The 18,343-nt window shown below is 35.8% G+C and overlaps 1 protein-coding gene across 2 annotated transcripts; it reads right to left on the bottom strand.

Moving 5' to 3' along the window:
- Window positions 1-763: 763 nt before the first annotated feature.
- Window positions 764-18,115, bottom strand: RXYLT1 (ribitol xylosyltransferase 1). Of its 2 annotated transcripts, XM_079141586.1 has the most exons (6): window positions 17,795-18,115; window positions 16,790-16,948; window positions 14,374-14,476; window positions 7,070-7,384; window positions 4,491-4,661; window positions 764-1,193 (listed from the first exon to the last, which is right to left on the bottom strand). In XM_079141586.1, the coding sequence occupies exons 1-6, from the start codon at window positions 17,961-17,963 to the stop codon at window positions 776-778; spliced, it is 1,335 nt and encodes a 444-aa protein (XP_078997712.1). In that variant the 5' UTR covers window positions 17,964-18,115; the 3' UTR covers window positions 764-775. The 2 variants fall into 2 exon arrangements, with proteins under 2 accessions (XP_078997712.1, XP_078997713.1); XM_079141587.1 differs by lacking the exon at window positions 4,491-4,661.
- Between the last annotated feature and the right edge of the window lie 228 nt (window positions 18,116-18,343).

Below are 18,343 nucleotides of genomic sequence, written 5' to 3'. Positions count from 1 at the left end.
AAATAGTATGTATATTAGTACCTTATGTATTTCATATTTACAACTGAACCTGTGAGATGCCATTTTCACCATTTCACACTGAAAGCCACCATAACTCAGAATGAAGAGGTGACCTGCTCAGGTGCCGAGGTGGAAGGTCAGAAGCAAGATCTGAATCTTGGTTTTGTCAGATTCCAAATCACTGTCTTTTGACTACATAAGAATGCTTGCCTAGAGTGTGGTTATTCTATTTTTGTCAATTGTTTAAATTGATAGATAAAATTATACTTACTTGTCACTTAGGGTTGAAGGAAATTTATATTGTAGAGTGACTTTAGCTAACCAGCATCAGCACTACCTCATAGTTACCACTTGTGTGGTGAAAAACACTGAACAGCTACTCTCTTTGCATTTAAAGGCTTTTGATATATTATTAGCTATAGTCATCATGTTGTACAATAGTTTTTAAACTTATTCTATGTAGTTGAAAATTTGTATCCTTTTATTGCCAGCTTTCCCAGTCCCCGATAATTACTATTTGACAAAGTGGGTTTACATGGATGAGAAAAATTGAGAGATGTTGAAATATCCAAATGTAGAAATGAATCTTAGTGACTTTACCTTCATTTATAGTTTGTACACAGGAGTGGCCCAATAAGGGCAGCACTTGGTCAGTGTAAATACATAATCCAGAATTTATAACAGTACCTTAAAGAACATTTATCAATATGTACACATACTTAGTAATGGAAATGATCTAAAAAAATCATGTCTTAATTCAAAAGATAATTAATAGTTAACGTTTATTATTCATTAAAAATGAACTTTCTAAAGCATCAGTAAATTCCGTTTTTAGCTCTGTTTTGAATTGTTGATACCACTGAAGTAATTCTTTTCTTCTTTGAACCTTTTCTTTTAAAACTATAGTTTTCTCTTTTTCTAAAATGGCAGGAAGTTCCTTCCAGTTCTTAATAAAGATGAAGGGAGCACCCCTGGACTTGAGTAACTGCAGAGGAGCATTGTGGTGAACAGAAGAATTTCCACATCTGCCTGCTGTCATCACGTCTTCCACCACAGGAATGGAGCCGTAGGAGCAGGCCTCATATATTCTATAACATTCTGTGTTGACTCCTACTGGGCACAAAGTGAGGTCACTATGAAGCAAAGCATCTTGGTAATTCTTAAGACTTTCATTTGTTTCTCGAGGCTGCCACCTAGAAAACCAGAAAAATACTGTAGGTTTCATTTAACTAAGCAAATCTTTTATGCAAGAAAATACTTTATCTTTTAATGTCATTTATCAGAAATGGTGAAGACATTATAGGGATGATAGACATAAAAGATATCTAAAATCTTGGCCCAAATAGATTTCTTAAAATTATTTTAAAATTTGAACATTTTATTTTATTTTCATCTTTAGTTGTTAGATGGGCATGAAACCTTAATTTTATTTATTTTTATGTGGTGCTGGGGATACAAGCTAGTGCCTCACACGTGTGAGGCAAATGCTCCACCACTGAGCTACAACCCCAGCTCCAAAATTTGAACATTTTATAGATGCACATTTAAAATAATCTATTGAGCTATTGATCTAGCTCAGTTGGTAGAGTGATTGCCTTGCAAGCACAAGGCCCTGGGTTCTAATCCCCAGCACTGCAAAAAAAAAAAAAAAAAAAAAAAAAAAAAAAAAAAAATTAAAATAAAATAAAATAAGATAATCTATTAGTCACTGAAAGAGTCCTGAATGAGTATTATTAATTGAATCTCTATTTTCTGAGTGCCAAGTCCTCTCTTCTCTCCCTTCTTCTCATGGCATTCTAGTTCTAGTGGTGGACATGGACAGTATGAAGGTCAAGTCAGGCAAGGTACTAAAGCAACTCAGTGAGACCCTGTCTCTAAATAAAATATAAAAAATGGGCTGGGGATGTGGCTTACTGATTAAACACCACTGGGTTCAATCCCTGGTACAAAAAAACAAAAAAGTCAAATCAATTAAGTTTTCTAGACTGTGTTAAATGCTGTATGAATAAAATAAGAGAGAAGCTCTAAGGGGATAGGGTAGCAATCTGAAATTAGCAACTAGGGTATTTCACTGTAGTGGCCTCTGAGCATAGAGTTGGAAGTAAAGGAGCAGGCCATGCAGATCTTGGGAGAGCAGAGTACAGAGCAAGCCAAAATGAAGGCCATGCAACAGTGTGCCTGGTGTATTCCAGAAACAGCTGGAGGCCAGCTGGGAGGCTGAAGAAGAGGAACTAAAGAAGAAAATAGGAGATAAGGTCTGAATGGCTACAGGGGTGTCTCTCATGTAGGGTTTGATCAGAGGGTGACATGACCTGATGATGCATATTTCATCAGCATCAGTCTGGTTGTGGGGTTGAGGATGGACTGTGGGGGACAAGGGGAAAAGCTGGGTGATCAGTTAGGAATCTAGACTCTTTCCTGTTTTTATTTTCTCAGTGATATTAAAAAAAAAAGGGTAATAAAGTAAAAGAGTTGGGGAGGAGGTGTCAGAGTTTAGGAGAGAGCAGGGATGAAACAGTCTTCCAGGGGAGTGGTAGAATGCATGGATAAGGAAAAGGAATGATTGCTGGGCTCTTCATATTCATAAGTCAGATTATGTTCAGTTGTGTGGGTACAGATACAGAGTAGGCTGAGAGCTGGATTTAATCACAGTTGGGATTTGCCACTTTAGGGAACTGGGGAGTTGAAGGGATATGTAGTCCTGGCTGACTATAAAATTAATGTTAGGTATACAATAAAGTAAATGGAGGGGAGTGAAGGACAATAACAAGGTAGCAGGAGCAATGGACTGTCAATTCTAGCTGAATTGTTGGAGTCAGATTATTATAGGGAATGAGGTAAAAATGGTAGAATTTGAGGTCGTTTTGAGGGAATGTGGTATGTGTAACAATAACGTATAAAAAATGACCATGAAAGGAAATGGTTGAGGTCATCTGGGGGCCCAGACTTAGGAGGAAAAGGAGTAAAGGAACTGCAAGATCAAGGTGATGGAAGAACCATCTAACTAGATTTGGAAACCATCACACTAGTGTCAGACAAGGTAAGTGTGTGCCAGAAACTAAACTCCTTGAGGGATTAGGAGGATGAACCCAAGGGCCAGTATATGATTTCAGAGTGTAAAAGTAATCACAGTTTTGTCTGTTGGCATGAGATTCAAAGTTGGGAGCACTAAGGAGGGAAAGGAGAGAATGGTCTGGATGCATCAATGAGAAGCAGATACCTACTTGATATTGGGCTCAATGGAATGAGAGGAGTTATAAGAGTAATTTTCTTTCTCCCGGAAGCCTTTGTTATTTTACACAGTCTTCATCCACTCCTCTGTATACATATTGGCCCTTGTGGAAAGCGCATTCCTGCCTTCTGACCTTTGCATTTGCCCTTCCCTCTGCCTGAATATTCTTCTCTCAAATATACACAAGGCTCACCCCTTCACCTTCTGTGGGTACATGCTTAAATGTAACCTTCTAACTAATGACTCCCTTGCTTATGTGAAAACACCAAGTGATCCATCCTCTATAGATAGTTCTCTCTATGCCCCTCTCAGCCTAATTATTTCTCATAATAATTTCTCATCTTCTGTGCTTCTTTCTTCCAAAAATCATGTAAGTGCCAGGAAGGCATGGATTTGGATTGTTTTGTTCACTGTTATATTTATGACAAAACAGTTCCCAGCATACAGCAGTTACCTGATAAGTGTTGAGTGAATATAATGACTACTTTCACAATAGAATGGGGAGTCATGGATTCTAGAAGAGAGTATCTGGTACAATCAAAAAAATAAATTCCTAGATCTAGAAAGACATTTTTAAGGTATTACTTCCTTAATGGATGTGCTTTATATTCTACTTATTTAAAAACTCCATTTATTTATTTAAAAACAACATAAATGATTTCAAAGTTACTTCCTTCAATCCAGAAACATCTGTTTTCTATGTAAAAGATGGAAGAAAGTTAATCTTATTAAGTGTCCCCATGCACATGCATGTATGCATCCATCCAATCACTACTTATCCTAGGTCTACCTTGTTCAAGGCCCTATATTAGAGTAGAAGATCCAAAGAAGAATACACAATCCCTGTCCTCAGGATGATGTCAGGTTCCTGATTATGTGAAGGATACAGCAGGCAACTCTTGGCAAACCAAATTGGTCTGTTGAACGTCTGAGGGAGTTAACCACCTTACTGACATTTACAGTCTTTTGTGTGTCAAATCAGAATAACAGGTATTATTGAGGAAACCCTAAAATGACATTTGCAAATGACAAGTATGAGTATTTTTCTTCAAGATGGACTATAGCTATAGGAGAGTCTCCCTATTTTAAATGTACACCACCTAATCTCTTCACAGTTTTAATTACCAATGTATCTTCTTGGGAAAGACTGATATAAGTAGAGATAATAATGCTTCAATGGAAACCTTTTGTGCTTGTATATAAAGTTATGCTCAGACTGAAGAACAGAATGGATGAATCAAGTAAACACAGAACTTACTGTTCTCTTGCTGAAATCCAACAAAGCTTATCATTCCCATCTTGTTTCAAAATATTCATTAGTGCCTGTCTAGATGAATTTTCATAAATAGTTCCTAAGAAATTACATAAATAGGGCCTCTCATCATGCAGCATTGACCAACTTGCTTCTACCACAGGAAAATTCCTATATCTAAAAAAATAAGTACATATGAGTTAATATATGACATATAATTGGCAAAAGTTATCTTATCCCATCTCCTTAGGTAGCACTATATATAGAAAAGACATTTAAAATAGGATTTCTACATCTTAAGTTGTTAACTTTCTATTCTTCAGAAAAGTCAAGTGACTTGAAAAAAAAATTCACATTGATATCTCTGAGAAAAATGTCATTGAGGTTTTGTGCCTAAAGTTCTTCATTTTTGATTTTTACTTCTATTATTCACCTACAGTTGTTAGATTTATTGAATTCAAGAACTTCAAAGCATGCTGATTTTAAGTCCTTTGGGTATAGGCCAAATGACTCATCCACATTCATTATATTCATGATTTAACTAAGGTTTTAGCTAGGTGATGGGAAGATCACAGAATACTTCTGGTAGGGAGATAGTGATCAAAGGGTGTGAAGTTTCAGCTAGACAGGAGGAATGAGATTAAATGTTCTGCCACAGAATGGTGACTATAATAAATAATGCACTGTATATTTCAACATTGCTAAAAGAATAGATTTTTAAATGGTTTAAATGATAAGTATGTGAGCTGATGGATTTGTTATTTAGCCTGAATTAATTGTTCCATATTGTAAACACATATACAGACATCACACTGTACTCCATATATATGTATATTCCATCATTTATAATCATTATTCATCAATAAAAAGAAAAAAGGAAAGATTACATAACATATGTCACTACAGCAAAGAGCTCTGAAAATTAATTCTAAGGACATTCCAAGTAGATTAAAACAAATACAAAAATCTTTTATGCCACATAAGGCCTACTGCAAGTGAGTCATTCTTATGGGCATTTGGGGATAACAAGGATCAAACTGTGCCTGAAATATAACCTTCACACGAGAGCAAAGCTTTATAATAACTTGTTATGGTTAGTCTATAATGAGGTTTCCCAACCTCAGCATTACGGATGTTTTTGGGTCAGATAACTTTTTGTTCTGGAGGCTGTCCTATACTTTGTGGGATATTCAGCAGTATCCTTGGGCTCTACCTGTTAGACACCAGTTTTCACAACCTCCTCCTGCCAGGTGCAGCAACCACAATATTTCCAGACCCTGTCAAATGTCTCCTGGCAGGACGGGGGGTGAGGTAAAGTAGGGGAATTGCCCCTGGTTGAGAATTACTTGTCTATAAGAAATATACTAGCCTAGTCCAACAATACCAGAATTACCACAAGTATCCATCTTATACTATGTGAATAGGTTATGCAATGCTACTGTGAAAAAGTAAAGTGTCTAAAAGCATTTTACAAATATGGGTTCTTCTCAAGGGACAGATTTTTTCAGAGGCTCTTAAATCTGGCTATACTTACCAAAAATCTACTGAGTCAGAATATTGGAAAAGTAGTTCTGGAAATACGTCTCGTTAGCATGCTTTCTTGCTGACATTTGTGCAGCTAACTATACAATATTCCAAGGCTACATCTGGCAACCAGCGACTGAATAATGAATATCTGATTAAAAAATCATGTCCAATAATTTGTCCACTTAACTAATATTTATTGAGTGCCTACTACATAAGGCACTATTTTAGGCACTGCAGACAGAGCAGTGAACAAAAGAGATAACAATACATGTCCTCAGGTTTATGTTCTATTCTAGTGGAAACTTACCTTTTTTTTGTGTGTGTGGTACTGGGGACAGAACCCAGGGGTGCTCCACCACTGAGCTACAGCCCCAGACCTTTTTATTTTTTATTTTGAGACAGAGTCTTACTAAGTTTCCCAGGCTGGCCTTGAACTTGTGATTCTCCTGCCTAGCCTCCCAAGTAGCTGGGATTACAGGTATGCGCTATTACACCAAAGATGGTAATTACCTCAAAGCTACTTTAATCTTAATTAAAACCTTCAATTAACAGAGAGATAAAAAATGTTTTGTGTTTTATAGCTGGAGAAAGACTATATACTGAGAAACATTAACTATCATTTAATTAATCTTCCCTTTTATGGAAGATATTTGTGCAAATTCAACCAGCCTCAAACCCAAGGGCATGGTGTGCTCTTGATATAAAAATATTTAGCCTTACAAGTAATTTTGTTTTTTTCTAGTTAAATAGAGGCTATCATTATTCATTTTTTGCTAAACATCTCTTTAGGGTACTCCTAATAAAGCTTGAAGATCCATCCTACATCTCAAAACAAAATAAGCTTATCTATTCTCATAAAAAAATATAATACTCTGAAAACATCATTGTTGTCACTGAAGAATGAGACCATACCCTAATTTTGCCTTTAGGAAAGATTGTCCTTGGCTTCAAGAAAAATTAGATTTATTGTAATTTTATATGATTTATTATAATTTAAAACATTCTTCCTTCCTTTAGGTCTTAGAGTCTAGAAAAGTATAATCAAGTTTTATACTTACGTTGCTACTCCTAAAGGCCACTGAAAAATATCCACGTTGTTAATCCAGGGGCTGTCATATGTTATGAAAAGCAGCTCCACTAAACCTCCATTTCTTTTGAGGAATTGGAGTATCCAGTCATTATCACAATGTTCATTTCCAAGCAAAACCACAGCAAGATGCTGGAGTTTTTGAGTTTTCTTTAAAGTCTTTGCAAAAAATAACCACTGGGTGGCATGAGAGATCTTTGCCTTTTCTCTTCCATTTAAAACAAGCACCACATTACTCACATCAGTGGGGAAGTACCCTGGGACTATAGATGGACCAGTGATGAAGCTGATGAAAAGAACAAATGAAAAACAAGAGACAGACAAAAATAGGATAAAGGTATTTGGTATCAGAAGTTTTAAATCAGTTTATATAAAATCTATGATGAACTTTAATCCATATTTCCTCTAGAAATGAAAATTTTACAATATTTAATATAAGTTCTTTTAAATAAGTTTAGATGATGGGATATGGTTGAAGATCAATAGGAAGTTTTGACTGGAGATAGTTCAATTTGCATACAATAATCAGAAGTGTGGGTATCTTTTATTTTGATTCTTTAATCACATTTAAACATTCCATGAAGATTAGACCTCAAAATATAAGGGAAAACAAACCTTTTTTCGTAAAATGATAATCTTATGTAAATTTGAAAGCACACAGAAAAAAAGATTTATATTTATAAATCTAGTATCAGAAGATGTGTAAAAACTTGAATGGGAAGATACACTCCAAATTCATGCTAACAATTACCTCTGAAGGGAAAGGAAGATGAAAGGTTCTGGGAAACAGGATAGAGAAAGCCTCCTTGGGGTCAATGCTACAGACCTAAGGCATAGGTATATCAGAGATTCCTAGCATCTTTAGAGTTTCATTAACTTTTTCAGTAATTCCCAAACCAAAAGAAATGCCTAACAGTTCTATTTTAAAAGTAATTAAGTCTTTTCCCCTAACACCCTTACTAGCATTTATTGTTATTTGTATTCTTGATGACTATCATTCTAACTGGAGTCAGATGACATTTCAGTGTAGTTTGTTTTTTTTTTTTTTTGGTTAAACCCAGGGGTGCTTAACTATCGAGTCAAATTTTCAGTCCTTTAAAAATATTTTACATAAAGAAAGGGTCTCACTGAGTTGCTTAGGGTCTTGTTAAGTTGCTGAGGCTGGCTTTGAACTTGGGATCCTCCTGCCTAGCCTCCTGAGCCAGAGATTACAGACTGTGCACCACCACACCTGGCTCAATGTAATTTTGATTTGCATTTCCCTAAATGCTAAAGATGTTGTACATTTTTTCATATAATTGTTGGTATTTTGTATTCTTTTGGGAAGTGTCTGTTTAGTTCATTTGCCCATTTATTGATTGGGTTGTTTTTTAAGTGTTAAGATTTTTGAGTTATTTATATATTCTGAATATTAATCCTCAAGCAGAGAGTAGCTGGTAAAGATTTCCTCTCATTCTGTAAGTTCTCTCTTCACATCCTTAATTGTCTCCTTTGTTTATACATTATTGGTGGGACTGCAAATTAGTACAACCGCTTTGGAAAGCAGTATGGTAATTCCTCAAAAGACCTGGAATGCAACCACCATATGGCCCATCTATTCTACTCCCGGGTATTTATCCAACGGAAATAAAGCATAGTAGAGTTATACATGCGTGCCAGGGTTTATAGCAGTGCAATTCACAACAGTCAAGTTATGGAACCAGCCTAGGTACCCATCAACAGACAAATGGATAAAAAAAATGTGGCATATATATACAATGGCAATTTACTCAGCCATAAAGAAGAATGAAATTATGTCGTTTGTTGGTAAATGGATGGAACTAGAGACCATCATGCTAAGTGAAATAAGTCACTTAGAATGGTCAAATGTTTTTTCTCATATTTGGAAGCTAGAGAAGGAGAAAAAAAGAAAGAAATTTTAAAAAGGTAGGGGAATGTCATGAAAATTGAAGGAAGAATAATAGAGTGGAGGAAGGCGTTTGAGCAGAAGGGAAAAAAGGAGGGCATAGGAAGTACTGGGGAAGAAAATCTATTAAATTATGCTATGTCCACATACAAACATGCCACAAAGAATCCCACATATATAATGACAATTCTTCATCATCATCATCATCATCATTATCATCATCATAACAATAGAAGGGAGATCAGTAGAGTATAGCAAGTGGATTGGGGGAGGGAAAGAGAAGGTACTGGGGAATGAGATTGATCAAATTATGTCATGTACATGTACTATGGCACAGTGAATCCCAGGATTATGCGTAATTATAATGCACCAAGAAAATATAAATTTAAAAAAGACTATGAAAAAAATTGATTAGGTCAAGTGACAGTATATTCTCCTAACAGCTTAGAAGTCATTTAAAAAAGAACACATAAATTAGAATAAAAAATAATATTCCTATTTCATTCTTAACTAATCACAAATACTTAATAATGGGATGTGTGCATCTGAGTCATGCACAACTTCTCAAATCCTGGAATCAAAATGATACTGCCACTTTCATTTTTTGTTTACCCTGATTTTTATGAGGTACTTTCATTTAATTGTAGCAATCATGGGAAACCCAGCTTCACAAAGGTAAAACATCATTAAAATAAATATCGATTAATCTAGTGTTTATACTGTGAACCACCTTCAGCTAGTAGTTAGCATGGTGTCTGACAGATGTCAAATGTTGTTGAGTTTCCTTGTCTCAGTATACAGCCTGGGAATCATAGAGGTAATACATTTTTAAGGGAAAAGGAAAAAAAACTGCATAAGATTCAGGTAGTTGTGTGGGTATATGTGTTTTGTTGGGAGGTCAGTCAAACTGCAGTGGGTTGAGAAGTTGGAACTGGAGACTGTGAGTGTAGACAACTATTTTTAAAGTTTGGATGGGAAGGTAAGAAAGAAACAGTAAAAAGTGGAGTGAAAAGTAGAGAATAAAGGAGAGCAAGAAAGTAACTGACCAAGCAAGGTCCTGGAAGAGGCAGATGGGATGTAGAAGTGAGGCGAACTAGGAAAGATCACCTCATTGAGAGCTCAGGAAAGAGTAAGGATGGGTGAGTGATGAGGTAGAGAGTGGGTGAACGCTAGAGCAGTTAGTAAAGGGAGATGATGATGGATGCCTCAATTATTGTGATGAAGCTGGAGGCAGGACTGTCTGCTTAGCACAAGGGCAGGCAGGTGTTAAGGAGTGGGCTGGCAGAGTGGACAAAATTTCAGCCTCACATCTGGTCTGCCTGCACCCAGTTGTTTCCTTCAAACAATTTTTTTCACATGGCTGTTAGAGAATTTAAAAAAAATTCTGCTTTCAGGTTTTGCTGATAAACTAGGTATTTTAGTATTAGGAGAAGCTATGAAAAGCACCGCTGGGAACATGAAGTTACCATTTGTGGTTCTAAGAAGTGCATAACCAATTTATAAATAAGTGTACTACCACCTTCAGCTACTGGTTTATGAAGTTTGAGAAGAAACATTCACACACATTTCCATAGACTAGGGAGGATGAAAAGGGAAACAGGACACTAGGAGGGACTTAGTAATTATTTGGTTGAGAATAAATTACTTCATTGCTAGGTCTCTAGTTATTTAATAGTTTAAATTTTGAAGAATTATACATTGTTTGCCATATATACATTTTCTAAAGCTAGGTAGCAATGATATTTTGCCAGTAATATGACTGACAATTTATAGTAAGAAACTATGAACAAGAACTGTGGAAAGATGAGTATGGTGGCTCATGCCTGTAATCTCAGATGCTTGGGAGGCTAAGGCAGAAGGATTGAGAGTTCAAAGCCAGCCCCAGCAAAAGCAAGGTGCTAAGCAACTCAGTGAAACCCTGTCTCTAAATAAAATACAAAATAGGGCTGGGGATATGGCTCAGAGGATGGAGTGCCCCTAAATTCAATCCTGGTCATCCCCCCACCAAAAAAAAAAAAAAAAAAAAAAAAAAAAACCCTGGAAAACCAATTTGTCTTTTCTTGTAATGAACAGAAGAAATACTGCATCTTGGGATCTGGATGTTCTAAAATTGTTAAGCATAGATATAAAGTGATAATGGGAGTCAGGACTATAGCTCTGGCTGTAAATACTATCTCATGCTGTGATAATCAGAATTCATGCTTAGTTGGATTTACCTGATGCCACAGAATCCTATTGGAACTAAGGCAAAAAATTATTACCTGTAGAAATGATATGAGAAAGACCTTTGTCTAATGGGGAGTGTCTTTGTCTTAAGTAATATGTATTCTTCTGAGTGAGGACTTACTTGCCCTGAAGTTGAGGCCTAATTTAAGAGACATGTCATCTGATGACTGATTAAAAGACTGGCATTTCTGCTATTCAAACAGTTTTTGGATATTAGAAGTTATTTACTTGCTGTTCTGTCTATCCAAAAACTCTTTTTCTTAGGTAAGGATGATTAACCTACAAAAATTACTGCTTTCATTCAGATTACTTGATTCATTATAGGACAAACTATGTTTTGAAGAGAAAATAATATACCACTATCCTATATAAATCAGTTTTACCTTTTCAAAGACACCTAAGTTCTTATTCCTTTTGGTTTTAAAAATCTGTTTTCCACCTTGTTTCTCTTTATAGCTACTAATATTTAGGCAGTGTACCTGCAGCTAAGTGCAGTTTTAGTCTCCTAAGAATATAAAACCTCCTAAATATATCACTAAAAGGTTAATTTGTATTATAGTATCTCATTAGATTTAGGGAGGAAAAGGTATTTTTTCTTTTAAAATTGGCTTTCTCATTAATTTTTTAGTGAGGCAAACTTTTATTATGGCCCTTCACTTTTTAAAATAATTATGAATATAATAAATAATAAAATAGCAACAAGACTTCTATAGTGATTACTACATGCCATATACTATTCGAAGCACTGTACATTTATTAATGCATTTAATATTTAAAGCAATCCTGTGAAATAAGAACTTTTTTTGCCATATTATAATCTGGAGGAAACCCAGGCACAGAAAGTTAAGAAACTTGCTTGAGATCAGACAGTTAAATATTAGAATTGCAATTTGAACTGCAATAGTCTGGTTTCTCTTAACTCAGCTACATTGCTATACTGCCCAAAGGGGTCAAGGGCTTCAATAGGCTAACCAGGAGTTCAGTTTGCCCTGCATGTGTTCAGATGCTGCGCACAGACTATGTATGCTGTTACTGACTCATATGATGAGTAAGGAGTCTTATTTCTTATCTTCTGAAACACATAAGTTGAAAGAACTACCCATAATTAAGTCCAGTGCTTTGATTCCATGTTTAATCAAATAACCCTCAAGGTAACACCTGTAGCCTGCCTGTATGGAAAGAAATATGTCAGTGAAGCCAATACAAGCAAGTTGCCTGACTGATAGATCCCTTCCCTTTTGAGTTATTTACTTGGTCTTCTAGGTTGCATTCTTGGGATTTACAAGTTTATAAGAAATCAGCATTCCTGAGCCTCAAGAACTTGAGAACACTGATAATATCTTTATACTATTGCCTGAGAACTGTAATGAGGCTAAAATTAAATGACATAAATTCTAAATGTAAAGGTTTATTTAAACAAAACATATTTATATTTATTTAAAACAAGTATCCTGGTACTTCGAAACTCTTCCAATATCTTCAAGGTGAGTCATTACTTTTGATTCATTTTTGGTCAACTAAGGATGGTGAATGTATTCAAGCATTTAAGTTAGTACTCACATAACCTGATTCAATTCAAAACTTGTAATTCCATAAAGCTTCATTAATTTTGGATAAATGACATATGCTACTTTTCATAAGCCTAAAACTTTAAAAAGTTGCCTTAAAAATTTGGTACAATAGTGAACCTTCTTGAATATACAGTTCTCTTAAATCCTAAGAGAAAATAACATTGTTCTTTGATGATACCATAAAATCCTGCATAAAAATTTCAAAAGGGAGGGGTACATTGGGTTTTCGTTTGAGAGTTATTGTTGTTTGCTTAATCCTTTGCTACCATTGCAGTAATACCATATTCTTTTAAGCTTAAAGATACTAATTCTTTGAGAATTTTTCTGAAAATTCTATATATTATAGCTAGAACTACAAGACTTATATGCCTAATACATGGTTTCTTTTTGTTTTGTTTTCTTTTTTTTTCGTGCTTCTAGTGATCAAACTCTGGTCCTCAAAAGGCAAGCATTCTACCACTGACCTTTTCAGACACCAAATATTAGATTTATACACATAAAAAATATTTCCTTTCCAACTTCCAAATCCTAGTATTAAGTTCAGAACTATGCTTAAGATTTTGGAATGGGATTAGAGCAATAGAAGCCTGAAGATGAAAGAAAAAAATAATACTTATCAATGATGATTTTTAAAAATTGGTTTAATTTTCAAATATGATTACTTTGAGAAGACAGAATGAAACTGCTTTTCAAGTATGTATAAAGTAAATAAAGAATAAGAACAGCAGTAAAATTCAAATGAAATTAAGCCTAACTATAGCTTTTCCTTTCCTAATTTCAGTGGGAAATGGAATTTTAATAGAAATTAGAAAATATGGTTCATATTTTTCACTCTAATAATACAATTGTTATGTGAAATAAGCATTTTAAAATACTTTTATTTCTTATTTCATTAAGAAAGCAAAATCTAATAAAAATAGCATTTTCATGATAAATTATAATTTTTTATAATTTTTCTAAATAAAATTATCTTAATTCTATTCAAAATATTCAGAAAATATGCAGTTATAGATAAGGATTTTATAAAAATATAATCTAAAAAAGTCTTAAAAATACATTGGTTTTATTGAATGTAAAAGGAACATTTCTAAGTATTGCTGAAAATTAATAATCTATACCATTAAATATGACAACTCATACATGCATTGTTTTAATTAATAAAAATTTCAAAAGTGATAGCAAGAGCTTTAATACCACCTGAATATTATAAAAAGTAAACATAACTATTATATGAAGAAAAAATGAAAATACTCTGAGGTTTACATATTACTCCCCCAAGTATGGAATATTAAATGTTCATCATCAGACAAATGTTACAAAATATATGGCATAAACTTTTTCACATAATCTGACAAAACAGACGTATAATTCCAAAAAAAGGTGAGTATTTTTTAACATCCAATTTCATAGGTCAATGTTCAATTTAGCTTTAATTATGAATACTTATGATAAGATTTCTCCATTTTTCACAAGCTGAAATGAAAGTGTTCTATAAAAGTATACTTTTCTTTTAGCATTTATATAAACTATTGTATAGTAGCACAACAAAGGTCAAAGTTGCACAACTAATACCTGTAATGTGTGTTTCCCACAATTGACTTTCCTTCTCTCCACTGAGCAGTCACATCAGTGGGATCAAGTAAGCCTTCAAAAATATGCTCCCAAAGATACAAACCTGGCAATTAAAAATAAATAAATAAACATAAAACATTTACTCTTTTTTATACTCTAGTGTGTGAGAAAAGTTTATGTTCTGTTCTTTTGTATCTTTGACTATGAAACCAGAATCTTCCCCCTTTTGGTTGGCTGGCGGGCAGTGCTACCACCAAGCAAATGTCCACAATTGTCTATAGGCAACTAATGTATGAGAGAGACAACTCAGAAGCTGTCAGTGTAAAATGTGGCTAACTGTGGGTTAAATGAAAGACAATAACCTCCCTTCGTCTAACCCCTAGTATTTGAGAAACCTCTAGTATCACTGGATCCCAATTACTTATCTTACTTTGAAATGAAATGTATTAACATTACAAAGTAAACTATTACATGGTCAGAACTGGTTTTTATGTTATAATAAACTGGGGGGATTAAACTATTTTGTTCAGACACAACCAGAAGAGCTCATACATACACAATTCAATACGTCAAGAGGATTTTACCTCCTCTTCACTTGAACACACTTCCCTGACTGCATGATGCCCTTTGCAGACAAATGCCACTTCATCTTTTCTCCTTAGGGTAGTCCCTGAAGTTTTATCATGATTTCATCTGAATGAAAGCTTTAAAAGTAAAAGAGAATAGCATCACACAATGAGGTAATGTGGAGACCATACAACAACTTTGGGAACCTTATTGTGGTTATGCTGAAAGATGTGTTTTGTTCCATTTTCATTATACTCTGTCTCATTAAAGGACACCCAAACAACCAAAGCCAATAAAGATGGGTGAGGATGTGAGGAGAAAGGTTCATTCATACATTGTGGTGGGACTGCAAATTGGTGTGACCACTATGGAAAGGAGTATGGCGATTCCTCAGAATATTTGGAATGGAACCACCATTTGACTCAGTTATCCCACTCCTTTGTATATACTCCAAAGACTTAAAATCAACATACTACAGTGACACAGTCACATCAAAGTTTATAGCAGCTCAATTCAGGTTTGAGTCATATGAAGCTAAAAGTTAAGGAATGTGGGTAGTATCTAGAAACTATGAAAGGGAATGAAATAGATTTTTTCCTCTAGAGTTTCCAAAAGTAACACAGCTTTGCATAGTGAAAATCTGTTAAGAGATAAAGTCAATTTAAACTATAATGGGGATGTGGAGATTTAATGGAAGAAACCAATATTAGATTTTTTTTTTTTTAAATCACTAGATCTTGGTTGATTTAGAGGCCTGCTTCTGGTGCCTAAAATTTAAAGGTCAGTAGTGGTCTTCGAGGATGCATACTTATATGTAAGTATGAAGAACTTATGAAACACAATGAACCAGGCACTATACTCACTCTGTTCACTTTTGTCTCATCTGGTACTTTTTATATCCATATCCTTTATCTTAATAAATCCAACCTACATTGAAAGGCCAAATAAAGGCCTTTGTATTTCATCAAATCCTTTCTAACTATTATAGCCATAACCGAAGGCTTTGTTTTCTAATTGAGCATAATATATATCCTGGGGCACTAGACTCTTACAATACACAGAGAAAAAATACTTCTATGAGCAATTAAGTTTAATCAACTATATACTATATCCGCTTATTGGACATTTACAGTGAAGAGTGTCATATTGAAAGCTTTGACAAAAGCTTGAAATGAAGAACCTTATTTAACTTTGTTCTGTTCAGCATTTTTCAAACTTGTTAGGCTATTAAGGGCAGGGTCACATCTGAGATATATATATATATATATATATATATATAATATAATATTATATTATATATATATATAATATATTAAGTGTCCAATAAATAATGAGAATTCAGGCTGACATTACATTTCAATATAATGATTCTATATACTCTGATCTTTGTAGCTACAAATGAAGGTGTGTTCTGCTAAGGACCAATGATGGAGAGTATATATGTGTGTATTTGTGTGTGTGTGTGTGTGTGTCTGTATGTATGTGTTTACACAGATGTTATTTAATGGTAAGGAGAATGAAATACTAACAAAATGAAAGACATGCATGATTCCTTAATGAACATTGATGAATAAATTCAATTAAAGTGAATTTAATAACAGTAAAGTTCATTTTATAATGCTTTTTTTTTGGGGGGGGTGCTGGGGATTGAACCTAGATGCACTTTACTACTGAGCTACATCCCCAGCCCTTTTTTAAATTTTGAGACAGGGTCTTGCTAAGTTGCTGAAGCTGGCCTTGATCTTGTGATCCTCCTACAGTCTCCTGAATTGCTGGGATTACAGATGCATGCCAACACAACTGGATTTATAATGCTTTTTATGTGTCTTTGCTCTATATGTTAACTTACCAATGGCAGCTTTGCCCCAGATTTGTACATGGGGGTCTGTTTTTCCTCCCTTTGTGGATTTATTTAATATTTGAAGGTTAGTTTTAACTCTGTGTTGTTGCTCATTTTTTTCATCTTCTTCCCAAGGATTCCATTCTTCACTCCCCAGGGTAGATTGTTCTGTTTTAAAAAGAGTAACAGTGTTTAACAGTAAGGTGTAACTGAAGTTGTAGATAAATTCAAGTTTTATAAATTAGATGTTAGAATTTTAATTTCATCCTAAATTCAATTTTTTCAGAGAGATGAGGCAACTGAAATTGAACTGGTTAAACACAATTTAAAACAAGTAATCAGTAGCTTAATGAACAATTAATTGAACCATTAATCTGAAAGATTTTACAAATACAATGTTAATGTGAGACAAGTATCTCAACCAAAACAAAATCTTTAAAATAATGGAATAATATGTATCAATTTACATGTTTAACTTTCCCGATTCTTTATATAAAGATAACTATATGAATAATGCAGATGTAGTGTTCATCTGTTTCAGATACTATTGTGCAAAATTCTGGATAAAAGGAGAGATACTGCTGAGTTGGATCCTAATATAACTAACAATACAGGACAGGGAACCAGAACTTGTAGGTAAAGTGCAGCGGCAATCCGAAGTCACTGCATGATTAGAGAAGACTCCGAATATGGACATAGATGTTTTAGACCCAGTGGTCCTCTTGCAGCATTCTCACAAATCCTGGCAGTTGAGCCCGTCTTGGATATTATTTAAACGTGTTTTAAAGGGAGTCCAAGCCTGTCAGCCTCGGGGTGGGAAGTAGGGGCGGCCAGTGATATTCGGATAAGGGTAAGGAGGCCTGGTAAAGCAGGCTGAAGGAGAAAAAGCGCACCCTGGGCCTTGGGAGGAATCCCGGACCTGCGGGCAGGGAGCCAGGGAGCCCGGGAACCCGGGACCCCCGGAGCCCCGCTTCCAGGCGCGCGGCGACAGAGGGGACTCTGCCTCAGTCCTACCTCGGCCGCGCCTCTCCCGCGCTGGAGCCGCCCCCTTCCTGAGGCCCCGAGAGGTAGCAGTCGGCACTCGGCTGCGGCGCCCGAAGAAGACAAGGTAGGCGGCGTAGAGCGAGAAGAGGCAGTACAGGGCGATGAGAAACGAGCAGAACCGCTTCCGCGTCAGCCTCATCCCACTCAGTCTTCCGGTCAGGCCGCCGCGGCCACAGAGCCGCGCGGGGAGACAAGCCAAAACGCCTAGCCTTGGTCCTGGCAGCGCCAGGAGCAGGCCCAGGCCAGGCAGCAGGGAGTCATCCGAACAGTCCTCAGCCGCGGCCCCCACGCCCCGCCCAAGCCCCGCCCACGAGGCAGTCACGGAATGGGCCCCGCCCTCTGCCCCGCCCACGACGCTGGTCCCGCCTACCTCCCGGTCTCCTCCTCCTCAGGAGTGCGGAGATTCTGCCTGTTTTAGAACCTAGAATAGCGATTGAAGGAGGTGGTGCTTAGTGGGACCGGGTGGGAGCCTCAGACTTCAGCGTTGCCCTCACTTCATCTTTCAACCCTGGCCATTTG

The sequence above is a fragment of the Sciurus vulgaris genome, assembly GCF_902686455.1.
Source record: "Sciurus vulgaris genome assembly, chromosome: 5".
NCBI lineage: Eukaryota > Metazoa > Chordata > Mammalia > Rodentia > Sciuridae > Sciurus > Sciurus vulgaris.
Note: the sequence above shows the minus strand (reverse complement) of the source record. Positions and strands in the feature narration are given on the sequence as shown.

Coding starts and splice junctions, on each gene's coding strand:
- RXYLT1 (XM_079141586.1), bottom strand. CDS start 17,963: ATGAGGCTGACGCGGAAGCGGTTCTGCTCGTTTCTCATCGCCCTGTAC. Junction 16,949..17,794: donor GCGGGAGAGGCGCGGCCGAG/GTAGGACTGAGG, acceptor TTTTTAAAACAG/AACAATCTACCCTGGGGAGT. Junction 14,477..16,789: donor CTGGGGCAAAGCTGCCATTG/GTAAGTTAACAT, acceptor TTTAATTGCCAG/GTTTGTATCTTTGGGAGCAT.